The sequence below is a fragment of the Falco punctatus genome (genome assembly GCF_963210335.1).
Source record: "Falco punctatus genome assembly, chromosome: 4".
In the NCBI taxonomy this organism is placed as follows: domain Eukaryota; kingdom Metazoa; phylum Chordata; class Aves; order Falconiformes; family Falconidae; genus Falco; species Falco punctatus.
Genome location: NC_137583.1, coordinates 24,216,605 through 24,238,305, shown reverse-complemented (window position 1 = coordinate 24,238,305; position 21,701 = coordinate 24,216,605). Strand labels below are relative to the sequence as shown.

Sequence of the window (21,701 nt, the reverse complement as noted above, 5' to 3'; positions counted from 1 at the left end):
ACCCCGGGAACGGCGCCCCACCCGCCTCGCCCGTCGCTCATGTCTGGGCGCCGCGGCGGTCCCCGGTCGGCCGCAGCCAGGCCGCTCCGTAGGAACGGGTCAGTGGGACCGGGGCCCGGCCCCCTGAGGAGCCCGGCCGGCGCGCAGCAGCGAGGGTGCGGCCTGCAGCCCCAGCGGCGGGGCGGGAAGCGTGGCGAGGGCGCTGAGTGGCCCGGGGCCTCTCTGGGCTTTTGTACCAAGCGTTTCCTCAGCAGGACGGGCTTTATTAATTAGAGAACTTAACACGAGAGGGGAAAAAAAAGGTATTTGTATTGTTTGGGAAGGCTGCAGAAGCCCCACGGGTTGTACTGCTCGAGTTACGGCTGCGGAAGTGCGTCAGTGCGGGCGCGACGCGGCGCAGAGGTTGGAGTTACTCACCGCTGGGTGAGTACGTCAGGAGTACAGTGCGAGTAGCCCTAGGTTTTCTAGAGAGTCAGTAGCCTTGCGTAGATAATACTGTAGTTGTTTTCTCTGAATGGTAATATTCTCCACTAGGATTTACACCTTGAAATACTCACTTTTTCAACTGCAGGTCCAAGTTGTAAACACAAGAAAATTCTACTTAGTAACGTGCATGGGTCGGTGTCGCGTGTGGTTGGGTTGTCCTTGTAAGCTCGCTTTCCTGGAATGCTTGAAGGTGTGTGTAGTCCTGCCTTTCAGTTTAGGGAAATTTACCATTTACTTTAACAAACGACAGCAACCGTATAAGAAATCGCAGCAGGAAATACAATTCATCAAATCTTAGGAAATGCATTTATTTCACTCTTGCCTGAAAAAAACCAAATCCTAAACCCTAGCACGTCTTGGAAGCCATGTATTTTACAGCATGTGCAATTAATTTTTAGATACAAAAATGTTCTACTACAAAGGGCACATAAGATGTGGTCAGTGGTTACAGAAAAATTTGCTAGTTTGTGACATAGCAATTAGTAACCTCAAAATCTGTGTGATGCAGCTTTCTTCACAGTCTACATACTTAAATGCCTTCTTAGTTTTGCTGGTAGACAGGTTTCCATGTTTGGATTTGTTCACATTATTAAAATCAAACATACAAGAAAAATAGAATAATATGTCAATAAATTGGTAATTCTAACCATTAATCAACAATACAGGATAATGTTCAGCCTCCAGGTGTTAACAGCACCTTTTGGGAGGTGCTGATCTCCAAATTAGCTTTACTTGTGCATTTCTATAGTTCTAGAACAACTGTGCTTTTTAATAAGTTACATTCTGTGCCCTTATTTTGGTGTTCATGGAAAAAAAGCATTCTTAATTTTTGATAGAGCTACAATGTCTCAAGGATAAAATATACTATAGATCGTGCATCTAAACAACAATAAATGCCAGTTGTATCTCAGTAATCTTTGTAATTAGTAATTTTAGTGTGAAGTCTTTCTTTAGGGACATCTCAAAGGAAAAAACCCAGCTATTTAACAGTGAATAAAGACCAAATAAATGTGGTTGTACTAATAATTACTAATGATTATGTGTGTGCAAAGAGACCTGGAGCTGCTTCCTTAAAAACACAAATTTACCTAAATAGGTTGGACTGAGACACGTTTTTCTGTGCCATAAATCATGAAAAAGCAGGCTATAAGAAAAGGTTTTTTTTCCAGTTTTTTTTTATTTACAAAGGTATTAGTAAATGGTGATATATAAATTTGCCAAGTTGAGGTTAAAACATACATTATACTGAATAGCCAAATTATGTAACAATACCATTACTGGATGACTATGCTGTGTCTTATATATGTTACATTATATACTTACGTAACTTTACAAGACCATGTGTATCACCTCAAAATATTTTAAAAGTAGCATAGAACAAGGCAAAGAAAAACAATTTCATTTTGTGACTACAGGAGAACAGAATCTTTAAAGCATTTTTGTGATACAGAACTGTGTCTAAATTATGTTTCTCAATTTAAAAAACAGGTTTACTATTCAGCTCTGTGGTGTGTCTATGTGCATTTCTTCCTAGGTATTTATCATGGGTCTCCCAAAATACACCCATAAAAAATAAAGAATATTAAATTTTCAGCACTATATCTCTATTAAATCTCATTTAGAATTAATAAGTTATTCACCCATCTGAATATAGTCAGCGTTTCTTATGTCAGTACCAATGTTTTCTTCGTTTGATTCTGGTAAAATAAAAAAACCCTGACACTGGCAAATATATAGATAGTATCCAAGGTACTCATAATTAAGGAATTTTACTAGGTTTTAGTGTAGAAGTCAATTTTATAAATGTGTAGATGATTGTAATACTCAGGTTTTTAGTTAAAATACTTTTACTTGCTCATAACAGTACCAACGATGAACTGTACAAATACAGAAGATAACGAGGCCTTACTCAGAGACCTTTGTGTAAAGCTAGTAAAACTATACTATTACACAATTCCAATGAAAAGAATTACGTATAAATTCATACTTTTAAAAAATACTCCCTGACCTGCACTGTGAATTTTAGCCATTTTGGTGCATCAGGCCCTATTACCTATGCTGAGGCAGCAGCCACCAGTCTGTAAGCTGAGTGACATGTTCTGATAGTTTATTTATAATAAACCTGTATTTCCTCAGACTGCGCAAGAGTAGAATACGCTAACAATATTGCAAATAATAAATATTTGTAACAATAAAAGTGACACTTTCTTAAGGGGGCTTTCACTTAATAATAAATATGATAGCATACAAGTTGTTTTTTTAAAGTGTGATCACTGAGGCTGACTCCAAGGCTGCTAATGCTGGGGAAGCCAAGAGACACACAAAACAGTTCCTCTCAGAATACATGGTGTGGCACTGTGAACAGGCCCACTTAGTAGCTCATCTTTCACTGATTCTTTAACCCATTGCCAAAATAAATACAACAAATCAACTTTCAAGTAACCTGTAACAGAATTAAAGATATTTTAAATTAAAATCTTGTCCCTAATCCAAAATATACAACAGTTACCAGGTGAAACACAATGAGAAACCTTAACATGTAAAGGACACTTAGAAAAAATTAACTGCCAAAAACACTCTTACAAAGTATTAAACACTGTCTTAGAGCTCCTGACAGTGGAACTTAAAGGTTAGACTTCAAATGGTGCCATATGTATATGTATATAGTAGAGAAGAAACTCATAGAGTAGATGGACAAGGCCTAGATTATTTACTTACAACTACGATCAGTGCAATTCGAATTGAGATTGCGTCATGTTGAATACATCTGAGAACTTGCGTAAGAATTCTCCTCTGTGGTGATGCGGTATTTTTGAGTATGTGGGCAAAGATTACATGGAATAGGATAGATCTATTTGAACACTGAAACCTTCTCCAATCTCTCTGAAGTTTTCTGACTGCTTGTACACAGTGGGATAACAATAATAAAGGGTGTTGCTAACTGGGTGGTTATTAGTGCTTGCCCTGTAACTTCTAGGACTGTGTTTTTCAATAAGACATATATTATATGTAGCTGCTTTCTGAAATACACTGCAAAAGGATCGTAAATGATATGGCAATTGTTTGTGTTTGCCATATCTTTCTCCATTGCAGATGAAAAGGAAGAAGGCCTTTCTGTTTACAGAGTGGCCTTGTGCTTTAATCGGCTTCAGAACAGGTATTTTCTATTTCTTCTCAGTGTGATCGCTTCTGTTCTCTTCAGTTAGGGCCAATGCTTCTGATCTAGATCTGCTACTTAACCTTACATGATGTTTACCATCTTTCTAATGAAGAGGCAGTCCTTGCTTCTTCTGAGGTGGCCACTGCTAATAAATCCATCCAATTTATGATTCAAAAAGTTCAGAACTGTTTAATTTGTGTTCTTCATACAGCAAAATATTTTCCATGAGCTTCTTTTTTTGATCATTTATTTTTATTTTCCAAGATGTCTCTCTGGCTAATGCTGAAAAACAAAAAAGCCCAAATATTAAGGAAAAAAAAATCCATCTGTTGTCTAAGGAATAGATGATAATTTTAAATTAAAAAACCCCACCAAACAAAACTGGCTTAGGAAAAAAAATCTGATAGAAAACCAGAAAACATTTTGTAGGTTTATTGCTAAAATCATAGCCAAGGAGAAAATATTTACTGAAATGCATTTAGAAGTAGAAAGAACAACCCAAGCAATTCTGGAGAAGAGAGTAATTTGTCCCTACTATTACACTACTAGAGCACTTTTACAAAGATTTTGGTTGTCATAACAGGAGCACGGGCAGTTTTGCTAAAACAGCTTGAAGATCATGTGCATTTGAATGCTCTGTGTGCATCTTCAGATCTATCTAGATTTACCTTGAGAGGAACATGAAGAGTCAAGGTCTGCATTTTCTTGCTGAAAGGTGCTCTGTACAGTAGATGCTATTTCCAAGACTTCATCACTTGATTTGGTGCATGCTGCATTTCCTTCCTGGAGTCCATTTACAGGTTTTTCCCGCTTGATCCTGTAATCAGAAGCTGCCATATTTTCTGAATTGTTACAGCTGTTGCTAGATAGCTGATCTGTAGATCTTTCTGAAGGATTCCATATAAAACTAGTGGATTCATCTGATTCACAAGGGACCCTTGAAATTTGTCCACAGTAAATGTCTGGTGACACAACTCCTATTGAAGGTGTGCATAGATCGGCACTTGCTAGGATCACAGGTTGTGTGCTGTCCTCTCTGTTCTCCCCTGCAGAAGGCACATCCATGCTGAGACTAGTTGTCTCATCATCGGTTTCTTCTGGAGTGTTCAAGGAGAATCCAGAAGTGCTCCCTCCACAGATGTAATGCTCCCTTAATTTATTTTCAGCCATTTCCATAATTACAAGCACCTGCTTTTAACAACAAAATCTGTGAATGCAAAATAATTCCTGTAGCCCTGCTTACACTTATTCTCTTTTGTCAACACTCCCCAAAATAACTAAGGCAGGAATGTTGTAGCTTTAGACCTTGCTGTCAGTAGACTAAAATCTTGGTCATGTATTTGAAATATTACCTCTGCTATGTTAGAATTCTTCTTTCTCAGACAAAGGCAGATGGCGGAGGCAAAATCAGTAGCAACCTCTTCCAGCAAGTGTCCTGCTCTCCTGTCTAGGTATTTACAGCATATTTCCTTGGCAGCTAGCTTTTCAAAGTTTTTTACTTTGGAGTATGAACTTTCTTTCGCTATTTGAATTTCATCAGCAATCATATCTTTCTGTTCAAAGGAAAGAGATATATTAGTGAAGACAAATCTAAGACAAATGCTTATTTCTATCTGAATCACTCAGAATATAAGTCTTGCCATATATTTGTTATTATTATTGCTCCTTAATGGCTGTTTACAGACCTAAAAGCTTAAGAATCTCCATTCATTCAACTGACAGAAATGTTTGTTTTCACAGGAGAGGAGGCCAAAGGTTTTCTCTGCATGTGTCTAATGTCAAATTCACTAAAGCAGATCCAGCTCTTCTAGGCTTATATCCATTTTCAGGAATGAAAAATAATCAACTCTGTATAAAGCCACGTTCTTGCACAGGACTTTTCAAACATTTGTTAAAGGAATCAGAAACCTAGGATCCTTTATTTTTTTAACTCATTTTCTGAATTGCTTGGAAATAGTAAGTAAGAGTGCTGTTCTTTTCCCCTCAAAGGCTCGCACAAGATGGTAAATGGGAAGAAGCATATCCCATGGAAGGAGTATAGGTGGAGTCTGTATTCATGAAGATGGCATTAATGGTATTCAGTGAGCCTCACCTGTTCTGGTTGCTTGTGAAAGTAGTTTGCATAGTTAAATTACAGCTTGGGCAAATTGGCTAGGATATAAATTCCAGACACTACTGCAATACATTAACAGCTGGTAAACATGATGAAGAGCAACTGCATTTACTGCCTACGCAGGTTTCCCCATTCAGTTTGGCTCATAACACCTCTTCCTGGCACATAAAAAACACACAGCAGCATTTCAGCACAAAGTCTTGTCTCTTAAATAAGCATTTGTTTAAGCACTAATTATTCTGGATTACCTCCTAATATAATTGGGCTAGCACTTGTGAGTGTGCTTTATGAAATGGGACCATATATTCTGCTTCTGTCTAAAGGCAGGTAGGCTATTGTTAATGGAACCAGGATATGGCTTCTAAACATCCCTTCTTCAGGAGGTGTACAGCAGACTGCAAGTAACAAACTGCATTTATATAAAATGAAGATACATTTTATGATGGCAACCCTATTCACTCGTGTTAGTTAGTATTCATTATTCCTGCTTTTTCTTACCAGATAAATAGGGTGTCTTCCTTCATCCAGTGCCTTAATTCCTGTCATTATCTCTGCTAAGACCTAGAAAGTATATTTGAAAGATAAAACAATGTGTTCAGAATTCATTCTGTTTTTAAAAATGAGTTTTGCAACTAAAGAAGTCGCCAGGGCATTTAAAATTTTATAGTTAGGTACAACAGATATTGTTGAAACAAAGGATGAGAAGAAAGTAATTCTAAATCTAGACAAGAAATCACACTGAACAGAGTAACTTCCTACTTAAATGGAAACACCTGGAGACAGGTGAACATCTATACGATCAATTATTTTTGCTGAAAATCCACATTAACAGGTGATGTTTATAGCAGTTCATGTGGCAAATCTGCAAGAATTCTGAGAACCTAACTTCAGTCTTTCTGCTAATCTTTTTTTAAACAATCAGCAATAATTTTTTTGCAACAAAAAAAATATTGTTTCTGTTGTTCAAAAGATTCACCTCAAAAACTGAAGTATATTTGAGGCATGAACATATTTAAAACCAGGATGTAAACACATATAGTCAGCAACTATAATATGAAATTGCTGGCAAAACAACTATATGAGGCACATGCTCTTATATCTAATTTCTTGTCTAGAAGCACCAAAGAATGCAACAGAGCATGGAAAAAAGGCAACGCACCACACCACAGCTGAATATATCAACTTTTTCTGTTAACTGGCCGTGTCTGATAAAGTCTTCTGGCAGGTAAGTAAGAGAAGCTTGTAGGACTTTGGTTTTCATCACAGCATACTCTGTTTTTTTATCAACAGAATATAATCGCAGACCTGAATGTCCAAGCTTTGGTGCAAAGTTTTCATCCAACAAGACATTTGAGCTGTGATAAAAAAAGCCAAATAACAATATTGGTCAAGTAATTCCTTTAACTTGAGGTAAAGAATTGCAGTTTTGCACTCTTAAGGTTAGGCGTTGAAAGTTTCCAGCATTTCACCTGCTGTGTATGAATGAAAGGATAAAGAATGGTGGAAAGGGAGAGGGGGAAGAACAAATATTCCGCAAATTAGTTCAAAGAATATACTTCCAACATTTAGAGAAGTGAGACAGATTAAATATAAAACGGTTGGTACTCTACAGAACAAGAAGTGGCAGAAAGATACTGCAAATGGATTTCAAAATCGCATGAGCTTTCAGTCATTATTATTAAAGAGATCCTGGAATTAACAGCTGACCAAGGATATGCCAAACCCCTCACCTTTTGATATTCCCATGAAGAATTCCAAAATTATGTAAATACTCTACAGCTCGGATGAGTCCTACAGAAATGCTAATTCGCCTTTCCCAGGACAGTGGAGCAGAATCATCCTGCAAGGGAGTGGAAAAAAATGGTATTTTACAGAATAAAAAACTGTAAGACATCAGTAGTTTTGAAACCCAAAGGCTTAGTTTTAGTCCTAATCAAAACTCCCGCTGACCTAAATGAAAAGTTTGGTCCAAGGCAGAAACTGTTGATTTCTAGGCCAAGGAAGGAACCCGTTCTTACATAGTAGTGCACATTTTGCCTGCCATAGGACACAGTGAGATAACCATACAGCAACAATCCCACTTGTCCAAAGCATTGAGTACTGCCCATTATCGAGGCACAGTGCTGGTTTTGATGCATTGTTTTTCTGATGTTTCTCTGCCCAATGGTCTCCTCTGCAAATGCTCTTTCAATAGGTGTGAACGTCTCAAACTGTTCACTCTTGAGCCCTTGTAAAACTTTATAGCACATTATGCCAATGAATATGATGATGAATTCTACAGGAACATACTCACAAACCCAATGAAATGTTACACTATGAATAGACACATTCTGCAGATTCCTTACTACTTCAAAAATCTAAAGGCTGAACAGCAGAAAATTCTTCTTGACCTCATCTGCTTTGCAGTAGAAGAACCGGAAAACAGCTGCAGCCTTTCTAGTACTTGCAGTCAAAATATTTGGGCAGGTATTTTTGAGTTGGTTCTCAGAATTCAGAGAGATATAATTGCTTTTCATACAACAACAGGGCAGGACTTGTAATTGCAGATAGATAATAGACCCAGATTATTTGCTTACTTGACACTGAAGTTTGTTTTGTAGTGATCCATTAGGCAGGTATGGATATATCAGACAGTGCAATCCAGTTTCTACTGAGAAGCCCAGCAGCTGCAGGATGTTGACATGACAACACCTGAGGGCACAGATCGACAATGATTTGCAAATGAGTTGAGCAACACAGAAAAATACATTCCTGAGCTGGAATAAATTCCTAAGTTCAAGGCAACTGGAAATTGTGTCCTGCAGTTGGAGGCACAGAATGACCCTGAGCAGGATTGCAGAAGGCTCATGAAGAGCAGCAAAGACAAAGATCATTACAGCCAGCCCTGTTCTGAGCGGGTAGGAGGGATACAAAGCTCCAGAAGGCATGGCTTCCTTGCCATCTCCGGGACTGGCCAAGTGGCTGCATTTTCTCAGCAGGGACTTGCAGCACCAGCAGGAGGCACGCTGTTTCCCCAGGACTCCTGCAAAAGCAGTGCATAACCCCCTTGTCCCTGAAACTTTGCAGTGCTAGGCAGACGGACACACCAGCCTTAAACTCAGCACACAGGCAACAGGCCACATGCAGGATATGCCCGGACTGCATGTAAAAGCCAACCACTCACCGAAAGCAAATCTGTACTTCTGTATGAAAGAATCTTTGGGTGGAATTTGGGCTTGTGCATTCTGTCTGAAAAATGAAAATGTGCGATAGACCGTCAATACTAATTATTAAGTTGTTACGTTCATACAGATCTCTTGGTCTCTAGATGACAAGCTACTTTAGAAAACAGACAGGTATCATGGATGGCAACTTTGTGTCAAAGGCAACAATTAATTGGCAATCAGAACAAAACCCAGTGTAAAGACACCTCTGATCCTATCATTAATGCAGGTAGCTCCATTGCAGACTACTGCCATGGACAGAATTAATAAAACTACTCACATGAGTAAAGTGAGTATCATCTCATCTCATCTCTCTCGTACGTGTTTACTGAACCTAGGTTTACTCACTTTACATAGTTTCCTTTTTACCTCTCCTGTGTAGCTGTTCTGGTCCCTTGCCCATACAGTATTACACAACAACTGCTAATGTTTGAGAGATACTAATAATGTAGCCCCCTTCAAATAAAAAGAAAAAGTGGAGTACTTGCCTCTTTCATTTTTTTGATGACATACACTATGTTGTTCCTCTGACCTTTGTAGATATCTGCAAAAGTACCTTCACAAATTCTGCTCTTGTCACTGAAACCATCTGTGGCATTAGTAACTTCCCTCTGGGTCCACAGAAGACTCTCACTGGGGAGGTCAGTCGTTGTCTCCTGCTGAGGACAAGAAGAGCTGCAAGGCTACAGATTGTAGAAAAAACATGTTTATCTCATGAAAATTCATACGCTTTTTCTTTCTTTCAGCTGTCATATTTTCTTTTCCATGATTTAAGCAATCACTGATTGTTGAAAGAAACTCTGAAAGGTACTGTGCAAATCACTTATTAGGGCTTCCCTTTGTAAAACCTCTGTTGGTGTGTTTTGCTGATGTAAAAAATCTGCATAGTGGAGGAAACTTGAAAACAGTTACCGATTTGCATTTCCACCTTCCCCAGAAAACAGACCTAGCTTTGATTAGAAGTCCATGTATTTATTTGTAGTGATGTTAGTCTCCCGGTTTCAGCTGGGATAGAAGGTTAATTTTCTTCTTAGTAGTTGGTGCAGTGCTGTGTTTTGGATTTGGTGTGAAAATAATGTCCATAACAAATGTTTCTAGTTGTTCTAGGAATGCTTATACTAAGTTAGGGACTTGTCAGCTTTTCAGGCCCTGCCAGCCAGAGGGCTGGAGGAGCACAAGATACTGGGAAGGAACACAGCCAAGACAGCTGACCCAAAGTAGGCAAAGGGATATTCCATACCATATGATGTCATGCGGAGTATATGAACTGGGTGGCACTGGCCAGGTTGCTGCCAGCTGCTTGGGGACTGGCTGGGCATCGATCAGCAGGTGGTGAGCAGCTGTATTGTGCATCACTTGTTTTCTTTTCTCCATTCCTTTTGGATTTTATTCCTCTTCTCTCTCCCTGCGCCACCCCCCCTTCATTATAATTGTTGTTGTTATCACTATTACAATTTTTTCCTATTTTATTTTAATTATTAAATTGTTCTTATCTCAACTCTCGAGTTTTACATTCCTTCCCAATTCTCCTCCCCATCCCTCTGGGGGGCTGGGGGAGGGCGTAAGCAAGCAGCTGCATGGTATTTGGTTACCGGCTGTGGTTAAACCATAACAGTCAGTCAAAGTTACAAAAAATATTAATCTTTATGACTGGGGCATACATTAAGAAACATTTGGATTAGAAAGTAGGGTCCCTTATAATGTATTTATATGGTGGAAACTTCACATCTACTTCTGAAGCATCTGGTGTCAGTTGCACAATTATTTGTTGCTTCAAGCACGGCAAGTCCTAATGCCAATTGTTATTACAGATCCACTGTAGCCTAATCATACAGCTGCCACAACCGTAATGTGCTTCAGACTTGAAAAAACAAAACATAAACTCCCTCTTAAGAAACTCTGAAACTATTGCATTGTTTGTAGCAATCTTCTTTTCTGGCTGGTACTCTTGAACCTTGTTATTCTGGAAGAGTTTAAAGTCTTAAAACACTGTCTTCTCTAAAAAAACTTGATCAGAATAAACCGAAGAAAACAGGCCAAGACAGAACCATGATGGAACTGGAGTGTGCACACGGATCTGGGAAACACTCTGAGAACCCACAGGACAGATCTAGCCAGACTATCTTAAAAAGAAGAGAGCTATAGGGAGGAAGGAACAGGAGACTCCATGCTGAAATCATTAGGAACATGAAAAAAACTTTTCCCAGTGTGATTGTTAAGCGCTGGAACAGGGACTCAGGGAGGTGGTGGAACCTACATCCTTGGAGATTTTCATACTTGCTACACAGGGCTATGGGCAACCTGACTTAACTTTGATAATAGCCCAGTTTTGAGCAGAAATTACATTTTAAGTATAAACTTAAATTAAAGTATGCCATTCTGACTAGTCAGTGGTATATATTGCACTGTCCTACAATCACACCAGAAATGTTAAGTCCTCTGTAAAATCTGTACTGGAAATTCCTTTAAAATTAATTGCTGGGCATGTTATCCATGCTGAGCTATGCAGTATGCAATGTTAATTTTTTCCCTCAGTGGTCCTTCACTGGCAAAAAAAGTGATGTAAACCACAAATAATCTAACTGAAGCATTAGTATTATATTCAGTCCAACCAAATTGTAATCAAGCACCACTTTTTCACTAGATCTGTATTTTATACAAGTAGAGAGATAAACTATAATCAAAAAAACATAGAATGTCATAAAGGCAACTTTCACTGTTACAATCAATGAGTGCTAAAGGAATTTACCTTCACACTTGATGAGACAGGAGGATTTGACTGTAAGGATTTCAAAAGGTCACTTGGAGGAGGTGGAGGAAAAGGGAGTGAGTACAAGGCTTCTTCAGGAACAGCACCTGAAATTGAAATAACAGCATTGAAAATACGCCTTATTTTACAATACCACAGTCTGTGACTAATTCTGAAAGTTCTGGGGTATTTTGCTGAATTTTGTAACCAGGGATAATGTGTGACAAGCTCCCAGAATGTGAAATACTGTGTGAAGATAGGGAGCTATTTTCCTGGTTCCTCTTTGTAAGATGACTATGCAGATCTCTCTAGCCCTGGCTCGGGGACATAGAGCTCCCTGTGGCTATACTGTTGGTCAGATGCTGCCCTTGGTATGTCCTGTGGTTCTGCTCCCTCCCTCTCCCAGGCAGAGGGGCTTGCTGACCTGTGCACAGGTCAGCTCTGGCCTGCGTTTACTCTGCATGGAATAGGGACATGGGGCAGAAAATGTATGCACTGATCTAGTCTTAGTGTGGAGCCAGGATGGGACCAGCGTGTTCACAGAGACCTGGGAAACATCTTGAGATCCCACGGGATAGATATAGTCAGCCTGTCTCAAGGCCAAGAGAGCTATATGAAGAAGGAACAGGAGGCCATATGCTACAGTTAGGAGTAAACAGCTCAGGAGACAACAGTGCTAGAAAAAGACAAATACTCAAATGTGACCATTTTGAAGAGCAATATATTCATTATACTATACTGAAAGTGAATGGGAAGCAGTCTTGTCTACATGGCCATTTCAATGCCAGAGCGAATTCAGAATCTGCTACTTTACTTACTACCTGCTGGTGGTGGTTCCCCATGTGAAGAGTCTGGTGATGGCAACAGATTTCTCTCATTTTCTCTCTCTTTATTTTCTGTGGGAGTTAAAGGTGTGTTCTCCTGTTTAGGTGGCTCTACCAGCTCTTCTTTTTTGTTGTTGGTAATATTAGATGCTGATGTCCCTTCAAAAGAGAACAAAGGAAAGATGAAGATTACCAGGGAAAACAGTCTGACTGACAGTTATCAGGAAATAGTTCTAGTCAGGAGAACAGACTGCAAGTTAACATGAACACCGAAATGAACATTCAAGCAATTTAGTGTTAAATTCAGACCATATTAATGTCATTAACTACTACTGAAAATTAATAATGATAACTTCAAACAAATACCAGTGATGACTATGTAAAAGATATATAGTCTCTTACTATAAGAAGTCAACACTAATAGTATATTTTGTCATTTTCTATATAGCATCCTTCAGCCAGTGATCTCAAATCACAAATATCTCCCAGCCTAAAGAAGGCATCTAGTTCTTTGTTAATTGTCGTGGGACTGAGAGGAAGTTTGGCAGAATCATATCAGTTTTAGTCAGTGAAATATTTTAGGACTATTTTCAGTTGTGTGGTTTTAGTGTCATGACTGTGCTCATTGTCAGAAAACACTTCCCTATGTAGAACTATCTGCAATGAAGAATCCTACTTTTACTTCCGATGAGCAATAAACATACTGGAGACAATCTAGGGAAAACAGAAAAATGGTCAAAGGTCAAGACACTGATATATAAGGAAAAATTAAAGGTCAAACTACTGATTCACTACAGCTGTAAAAGATCCTATGTTGTATACAGCTTGGCAAAATCTCAGCGTTAAAGTCTGGTTAAAAGAAGTACAAAGATGCTTTCAGCATACAGGGAGTTGAAAAATATGTACAACTTAGAGGAATTATTAAAATTAGATTAGGCTACAGTTAGAATGGGGAAAAAAGTAAAAAAATTCAAGATATTGTGATATACAAGGCTGCCAAAACCTCCTGAAGGAGCAGTTGAGTTCCGATCCATGAATACATTTAAAACTGAGGTTGGAAATGCCCAGTGTGCACTAGGGGTGATACAAGGACTTTCTACCGCCTGATAACAACGTGTTCCTGGTTGTAGTTCTAAACTTTTGTTTCTACCTGGCACCTTTTATCAGCAAGGCATTTAGCATTTTGTTAAAAATCAAAATTAATGTTTTGGTTTTATGTAAAAGAAAACAAGCCCAAGTATTAATACAAGGGGGGTTTTGTCACACTGTTTTATGAGTTTTGTATCTTAAACATGGTTGGTGCTCTTGGAATCAAAAGCTCCAGGCTTCTATGTGCATTTGAAATCAGATAACAGCTTTGTGTTTGGTTTGGGATTTTTTTTCTATAAACAAAGCACTGGGAGTATCTGAAACAAGCAGGAAATGGTATGTTTAATTTATACTCTGTGCTACTTATAATAAGCCAAGATTCAGTAGAACTGTTAAAGAGAAGACAAGATAGAACAGTTTCAGTGTACTAACGGCTGAAGAGCAAGAGTATATGAAAAGCAATAAGGGCAGAAGTGGGCACATGCATGTCAGGCAAGTTTTCTCCTTCGACCTCTGTTTTGGGTTTGTATCTACTTTCTTCCATGTCACCTATGAACACAGTTTGAATGATCAAGTTTTTTATTTATGTTTCTTTATTACTGTGTGAGAATACTATGAAGTCCCAAATTTCATGGGATTTTGAAATTAGCTATTGAACAGTCGGCAGGCCTTTAGACAAAACTGACAGTCCCTGTATTCTGCAGTTGTTGGCTTCTCCCTCATGTACTTTAACTTAGAAGTCTCCAAGATTAGAATTACTTCCCTCTTTCAACTCATTTTTCAGGGTTTTTCATGAATTTTGCAACTTCCTGCACAACAGACAAACAGGTCACCACTGAAGCTAAAGAATTGAAAAAAAGAAAAAAAAAAATATTATTATGGACATTCAGAAGTGTCATTAGAGTAGTGCAAGAAATTGTTGAAGGGAGGTACAACTCTCCTGGAAGTAATCTATCTGTGTGTTGTGTCTGATTCCTTTAAGTCAGAATGAATACAATTATGGTGATGTAAGGACCACTTAGTCTTCTAAAATGCCCGATAAAACAAGCAATGTGTTCTCTATATCTGCCCAAGAGGAATCACCTGAATAAGCTTATTCAGATAAAGATACAAAAGCAGAAATGGAGGGTAAAGACTTGAAAGATTTTTCTAAAACTAAAAAGATCCTGCTATAAAACACTTCTGCTTATGCCTGAGCACACAGTGGAATGCCTGTACTGAGTTAATTCTGAAAAATTAAACTACTTCCAAATGGCAGAACAATAAAATAATCCAGACTTTCTTCCACTTAAATTAATATGAAGTTTTGCTATGGAGTTCAATATAAAAGACAACTGTAATAAGCTTTTAAAAAAGGTAATTTCATTGTAGTTTTGCAATTTATTGCATCTGAATTGATTGAGGACAGAAATTAATATCAATCATCCAGAAACATAACTAAAAATTGATCACTCCACAGGAATTGCTCTTCCATCCTCTTTTAAACCCTCTTCATCTAGCCTTCATATTGCTTTACAGAATTCAGAGTCAAACCCAAAATCGGTTCTAAGTCCTTATGAAGCCCTTCATGGAACAGTCCAATCTTGTAGTTCACCCATTATCACAAAGGAAATCAAAGAAACAAAGATATGCTGGATTTGTTACATCAGTTCAGTGTCTTAATGAGCTGAATTCAGTATGTCCATTTCTTGCTGTGATCTCTTAATATTCACTTTCATTATTTACTATCTAGCCTGCAGAAATCATTATAAAGACCACTGCTTACTTGCATCAGCCCAGTACAATTTTTAAAAATTAAGATTTTTCTTAGAAATCACAAAGTATAGTCCTCCAGTCTGGAGGAAGTTGACTGGGTTTTGTTTTTAACAGGGGGAGACCCCTCAGTTTTTGCAGCTTGTGGCAAGTGAAGTCCAAAAAGTCTCAGAAATGTTTTTGAGAAGGCTCAAAAAAAAGGTAAATCACAGAAGCACAAGAGAAAGCAGGTAATCCCCTCTTGTTCCAGATGATGAAGTCAGGTGAGCATTGTGCAAGCTGCAGTGATACTGACATACTACTTGAAAGCAAACCAGTCAGATAAACAGATGGATGACGAATGTTTCTGTTCAGTGGTGATCATTATTTTTGTCTGTGTCGCATCTTTATTTTCAGTGGCATCGTTGCTGGAAGCTGCTGTTGCATGGGAAGCCTGATTCTTTGCATTTTACATAAACAGAGACAGTATTACTTGGTTCTTGTGTAAGCAATCTTGTCAGGGGCTTGGAAATGCTGCCTTTTAAGATTTGATCCAGTGCTGTATTCTGGCCTTTGCACACAGGACCAGGCTAAATGATCCTCTGGGCTTCCAGGGGTTCGTTTTACTGAATGTGCTATACATCAGCTTGAATCCAACAATGTGGTTCACAAGCAATAGCTCTCTGAAATTAAATACATGAAGCTTCTCTTGGAGTGATTCACCACTGCAATGTGCTCAACTAATCTCAGTTTGAAATCTACTTATGGTTTTGTTTTCAAGGCCTGTGAGAGAAGAGAAAACCCTCTAGCTTGGGATAAAAGCAGCATCATCTCAGTTGTTACAACTGAGTAATTTTTCTAAGCTCTTTGAAATCAGCTTTTGCAAAAATGACAAAATTAACCCACATAGGAAAGAAAAGGCATCATACCTGACTGAACAAAGGCAGCCTTCTGCATGATAGATAAAAATTATGTTGAAAATTGTTACTGCTGTTATGCAGTGGTAAAAACGTTCAGTGATTTTGCAGTTTCAGTTTTTATATTTCTCAGGAGGAGAATGCAGGGGTTTTTTTTATTAAATCACAACATAGAAAGCTGTTTATATTACAGAAATATCAATAAACTCTGTAAAGGAATACAATTAAATAAGCCAGCTATAAACTAAGGTGGGCCCCAGAATACGCTGTGACAGGGAAAGAAGGCAAGGACTGTAACTCTGATTAGGGTTTAAAGTATGGTAGATCATACTGTTTTATGTAAGAGCACCCAGGAACTCTCTGTATGGACTAGGAATCAGCTGTGTAAATACTGAACAAGCACAGAGCAACAATGTTATCACATCATGGAAGTCACCCTCTACTCCAGAGTATCCATAAAAATACCATTATCAGGGAGCCAGGCTTACTGCATTGGTAATATCTAGATCAGGTTTATTCAACAGATAGATTTAAAAAAAAAATAATACCAAGATTTTATCTTCAATCCTGTCCACTCAGACTGGACCGTCACAGTCACTGTGACTAAATTAACAGGATTACTGACAGACAAATTAAAACAGATTTGAATTTGCTTTCCTGTAGCTTTGTTTGCTTTGCTGAGGGATGAGGAGTAAGATTTGTTACAGTCTCCTAAGCTGAATGCTCTGACTGTATTCAGTCAGAAAGGGGATCTGCTGAATCAAAAGGCGGCATATGGGTGATGGCAAAAATCAGTTATATTAACGGAGAATGCTTGAAGGCTGCTTGTGCTGTAGTACTTAATACTCCTTTTTCAAAAAAAAAAGCAGAATTTAGAATACCGCTGTTGGAAGATTTTTTTTCTGCTATACCAAAATGAAGATTAAAAGTCATGCTAATGCCAGGAAACTACAGAAAAACAGCAGTGCTACACAACGAAATGCTGTGGCAAGAAACTCATGATGCATTACTGGACTTTCCATGAGAAATGCCTCTAGCTGGGGTGCTGGGAATGGCAGTGGCAGCTCAGACTGCCCTGCCCGGCCCTGCGAGCCAGACTGCCGTGTCGCAACAGCCGCTCCTGATGTAACTCAGAACCACCCGTCACCGACGGTCTCCCAGGCACGGAACACGAGAAGCGAATAGGGCTCCTGTACCTTTTCCAGCTGTGGAAGCGTACGCCCTCATGAGCTTTAGGCGTTTCCCCTATGCACCTGGATAGTACTTCTCTAAGCATTTTTGGCTACATAACAAAAATCTGTAATTTTTCTTTCTAGTAGTTCTTTATGGAGAACTGGCAAAATTCATGCAAATATCTCACTTCCAGAAAGCAGATTTCAGGTGAGAATGTGTGTGAAAAGGGGAATGCAGTCCACTCAACTTTTTAGGGCAGCTCAGTACAGCAAGACAGTATGTTGTCCAGGGTTCAGCTGATTTGGTGGCAGAACTAGATCAAGATACAGGTTGGCTTACAAAAATGGACAGCTGCAATTTAAACATAATTTTCTGTGAAGAAAAACTGAAAGCAAGATTCTGTTTTAAAGTTTTGTGATTTCAATGAGGCAATTGTTTACCTTAACTAGGCACAATGAGTTCAAACTCTAATCATCCTACCTCAAAAAGATAAATCTGAAATAGAGCAAACGGGAGATAGGTGAGAAGAATTACATGCAGAGAGTTAGAAAAGACTATATTTGTTTAATTTAGGGAGGGATCGAGGAGAACATATGACAGGAATAAAGAAAATATGAAGTGAGATAAGGAAATAGTAATGTAGGTAGTTGATAAACCATTTCTCCTTTTCTTAACCTTTTTCTTATGGTGCAGGGAAGCAGGCTGCATAGGCAAAACTGATTCTATGTTTTTCTACTCCGAGTTTGTTGGTAATTAGAGTATAATTCATAGTGAATGTGCAGCAGAAAGGTCAAAGATTAACTGTGAAAGAAACCACATAAATATCTGTCAGGGTTTAGAATCAGAATTATCTACAATATATTTTATAGCTTTTTTTAAAGATAGATAATGACTGAAGGCCAGAAAGTTCCAGGGGAGGAGGACAGCATCCTTGGACCAAGGACATGTACCTTGTTAATGAGAAGCTGTCAAAATAAAGAAGGGCTCTGTGTCCTCAGATGACACGTGACCTTAAAAGTATAAAAAGAGTACGGGTATTCCTCCCCAAACGACCACCAAAGGCCCTCTGAGACCCCCATGCAGGCGTAAAAGACTTCAGCTGGCTCAGCACAATTCCCACACAGGTGCAGAAAACTTGAGTAGCTCAGCAAAATGAAGATTAGGTAGGCAGAAAAATTATATTAGGTGGAGCTTTGTAACTCCTGTGTATAAACATTTGATGAAGGATCCTAGTAGGGGTGCTTGATTTGTGGAAATACACTACTGAGCACCCTGCGCAGAAGAAAACAATGCCTCCTCTCTATCCAGACTCAAGAGTGTGTTTCAAGAGTTCTCTTTCAAACAGGCAACATCATGACAAAGTTTCACAGAGAAGCAAGAAGGTACGAAAGATTAGAACATTTGTAGTTAAGTTCTGTTTTGAAACCCTGTCTGATGCATGAAGGTACCACCCCTGCTTTAGAGCACAGCCACTTCCTCTTTGGCACCTCTCGAAGCATCTAGGATTGCCACTACAAAGGCAGGATGATGAACTAGAGGGACCAGCAATTCCTCCTCTAGGTCACCTCTTCCTTTCCTACCATAGATTTTATTTGAGAGAGTAGAAAATCAGAGTCGGTGGAGAAGTTTTAGAATTTGAGCATTAGACTTCCAGCAAAAACTTTCTTCAGCTAAGATTTACTGGATAGGGTCTGGGTGCTTGGGGAAGCAGCACGGGCTGCCTGCGGGAGGAAGGGGCAGCTACTCACAGTCCAGAATTACTTGAGCTGCTCGGTAGAGCTGCAGTCCTTGCAGCAGGTCCAGGAGCTGCTGCACTGTGGCCAGCCTCACTCCCCACCACCACATGAGCTCTCTTGTTATGCTGATCCCCGTCTTCTCCATGCACTTGATTTTCCGTAGCTCTGTTTGATCAGTTATCACGTAGGAGGCTAGTGGGAGACAACAGACATTTCTGTTTAAAAATCAGAAAAAAACAAGCAAGTGCAAGCAGGGAAAGGTAAGGTGTGAGACACACTTTGCTTTTTCATTTGCACACTGTTAAAAGGAAAGATCACAATAAATTAGCTATGTGGACATGAAGAAAACTCAGTTCCTAAAGACATTCCTGTTATTCCCCTGACTATTCTGAAAAAAATGTTGTTGTATCAGAGACCCAAAAAGAAAATCCAGTCATGCTTTTCAGCATGTTTTCCCCATAATCTTCCTTCAGTGTAGTACTTTGTACAGGGTGAGGCAGCAGGAACTGGGAATGCCCTAGATTTGGGATGGGGTTATGGCTCGGCTTCCCACGCTGCCGCTGCCGGCCCCGGGAGCCTGCAGCCGGCGGGAGGAGAGGCAGAGGCTGGGGTGCACTGTGCTGAAAGAGCCTTCTGTGACACACGGTGGCCTTGCTGCTCTGACCTGGAATTTTGTGTAAATTCTGCTGTGCTCGTTTGTGGTCTCTGGGTGGAGATACCCACGGAGGGTGCCTGCCTGACTCAGCCCCTCCGCTGACCCACACCTGATGTGCTGTTTGCCTGAACAAGACAGGCTTGGGCCAGGGAGTGTGCATGTGGGAAGAAATACTCCCAAGTTCACGCCTCTGCTGGCTTTGGAAGGGCATTGGACAGACACTTTTACATGTCTGAAGAGAGCAAAGATGAGTCCCACCCTAATCCCAGCAAGTTTAATTGGGGCAAGAGTTTACTCAGCAGAGAGTTAGTGAAGTCTTGGATGAAATTAAATTGCATGAAATAAAGGAAGGTAGGCCAACTAAGAAAAGATTCGGGTTAGAGTTGTTTGGACTGCAATACAGAAAAAAAGAACAAAAGTGTCATGGACTACGTTTTCTGTAATTACTAACTGGATGCGGCAAGGACTGAGAAAAATAGGGGCAGTAAGCATGAGGGAATATACATGAGGTGAAGGAAGAAAGAAAATAACCCAAACTTTCAGCAGATGTGAGGGGTGTTGTGAAAAGCAGGTGAGCTGGAGTGTGAGCAGAGGGGAGCCTGGCTGCCCGGGAGAGGCTGTGGACCGCAGGAGGCCGGAGTGCCACCCATTTCCACCCAATGCCACCCGCCAGTCTGGGGTTTGCCTTCGGAGCAGGAAGGCGCACGGGAATTCCCTGGCGACGGGCTCTGCTCCTCGCGGGGAGCGCCCCGGCGGGGGCCGCGCGTGGGGGCGGCTGCGCCCCGCGCCCCTGCACCGCCCCGCCCGAGCGCCGTGCCGCTGCGCGGCCCCACGGCCGGTCCCACGGCCGGCCCCGCCGCCCCTCTCTCACCGAATCGCATCCAGTCGTAGTCGCTCAGGCAGTCCATCTTCTGGCAGAAATCCTCCAGCACCCAGGCGGGCATGCTGTGGACGTACAGCGCCGAGGGGCAGCCCGCTCTCGGCGGCAGCGGCGGCTGCCGCAGGGCCATGGCGTCGCGGCCACCCGTCCCCACGGCGGCCATCAGCGGCGGCTGCGCATGGCTGCCGCCCGCAGCGGGGCCAGGCTCACCGCTCTGACCTGCCGCGCCTGCGGCCGCGCGTCAGTCGTCTCAACAGCTTCCTCCTCCCGAAGGGGCTGGCCCCGGCAGCCTGCTTCCAGAGCCGCGGACACAGGCGAGCGCCTCTCGGCGGGGCCGCACCGCTTCCTGCTCCGGCCCACGTCAGCCCCGCGGGCGCCCGTCGCTCCAGCCCGGTTGCCAAACGACAGCTTCCCGTGACGGAGGCGCAGGGCGCTCCCCGCACGCCACGGCTGGCGGGCACCCTCCGGCACCGCCCGCGCCCGAGCGCTGCTCCTCGGGGGCCACCGCAGCCCCGCTCCCCGGGTGAACAGCGCGGTGAACAGCGCCGCCCCCCGGCCGGGCAGCCACCCCGCCGCGCCACGCAGCAGGGCGCGGGGAGCACACAACCTGCCAGGTCTTGCTAGTCAAGGATTAGGTTTAAAATATATTCTTCAAGACGTCGATTTTTCTGATGTTTTCGTTTTCTCCTTTTGTATTTTTTTTATTTAACCTGCTTTTGACAGAAATTTTTAACTCATTAACTTGCCGGTGTACGTGCTACAAACACTTCTGGTGAAACGGTCTGTCTGACTGCGGGTGTCATGGGGAAGCCTGGAAACGCAACTGTAGCCCAGTCCTCTTCCCGGTCTTTTTGTTCCTATTTAGCCCCAAGTCTTTTGTACTAATTGCAAATGGTGCTGTACGTTGTGAGCGCTTTTAATTTACTATTTCTTTATTATCTGCATATATTTTACAGTACAGCTAACTCTTCTTTTCAGTATCAAA

The 21,701-nt window shown here is 40.9% G+C and overlaps 1 protein-coding gene and 1 long non-coding RNA gene across 10 annotated transcripts; one reads left to right on the top strand and one right to left on the bottom strand.

Annotated features, from left to right (window-relative positions):
- Positions 1-16: 16 nt before the first annotated feature.
- Positions 17-6,987, top strand: LOC308063957. The gene is made up of 3 exons (XR_013928138.1): positions 17-98; positions 324-423; positions 6,875-6,987. It is a non-coding gene; the product is annotated as an uncharacterized lncRNA (long non-coding RNA).
- On the bottom strand, positions 765-21,255 carry IRAK2 (interleukin 1 receptor associated kinase 2). Of its 9 annotated transcripts, none has more exons than XM_080387590.1 (13): positions 20,708-21,255; positions 19,194-19,373; positions 12,533-12,694; positions 11,712-11,824; positions 9,447-9,621; positions 8,923-8,983; positions 8,336-8,450; positions 7,490-7,599; positions 6,919-7,114; positions 6,258-6,320; positions 4,999-5,199; positions 4,315-4,837; positions 765-3,928 (listed from the first exon to the last, which is right to left on the bottom strand). In XM_080387590.1, the coding sequence occupies exons 1-13, from the start codon at positions 20,877-20,879 to the stop codon at positions 3,810-3,812; spliced, it is 2,190 nt and encodes a 729-aa protein (XP_080243716.1). In that variant the 5' UTR covers positions 20,880-21,255; the 3' UTR covers positions 765-3,809. The 9 variants fall into 9 exon arrangements, with proteins under 9 accessions (XP_080243716.1, XP_080243718.1, XP_080243717.1 ...); XM_080387592.1 differs by having other exon boundaries at positions 9,447-9,618; XM_080387591.1 differs by having other exon boundaries at positions 11,712-11,818; positions 12,530-12,694; positions 20,708-21,254.
- Positions 21,256-21,701: the final 446 nt, after the last annotated feature.

Coding starts and splice junctions, on each gene's coding strand:
- IRAK2 (XM_080387585.1), bottom strand. CDS start 20,879: ATGGCCGCCGTGGGGACGGGTGGCCGCGACGCCATGGCCCTGCGGCAG. Junction 12,695..19,193: donor AGCTCAAGTAATTCTGGACT/GTGAGTAGCTGC, acceptor TCTCTTTTGAAG/GGACATCAGCATCTAATATT. Junction 3,929..4,314: donor CTCTTCATGTTCCTCTCAAG/GTAAATCTAGAT, acceptor TTTGTTTTTCAG/CATTAGCCAGAGAGACATCT.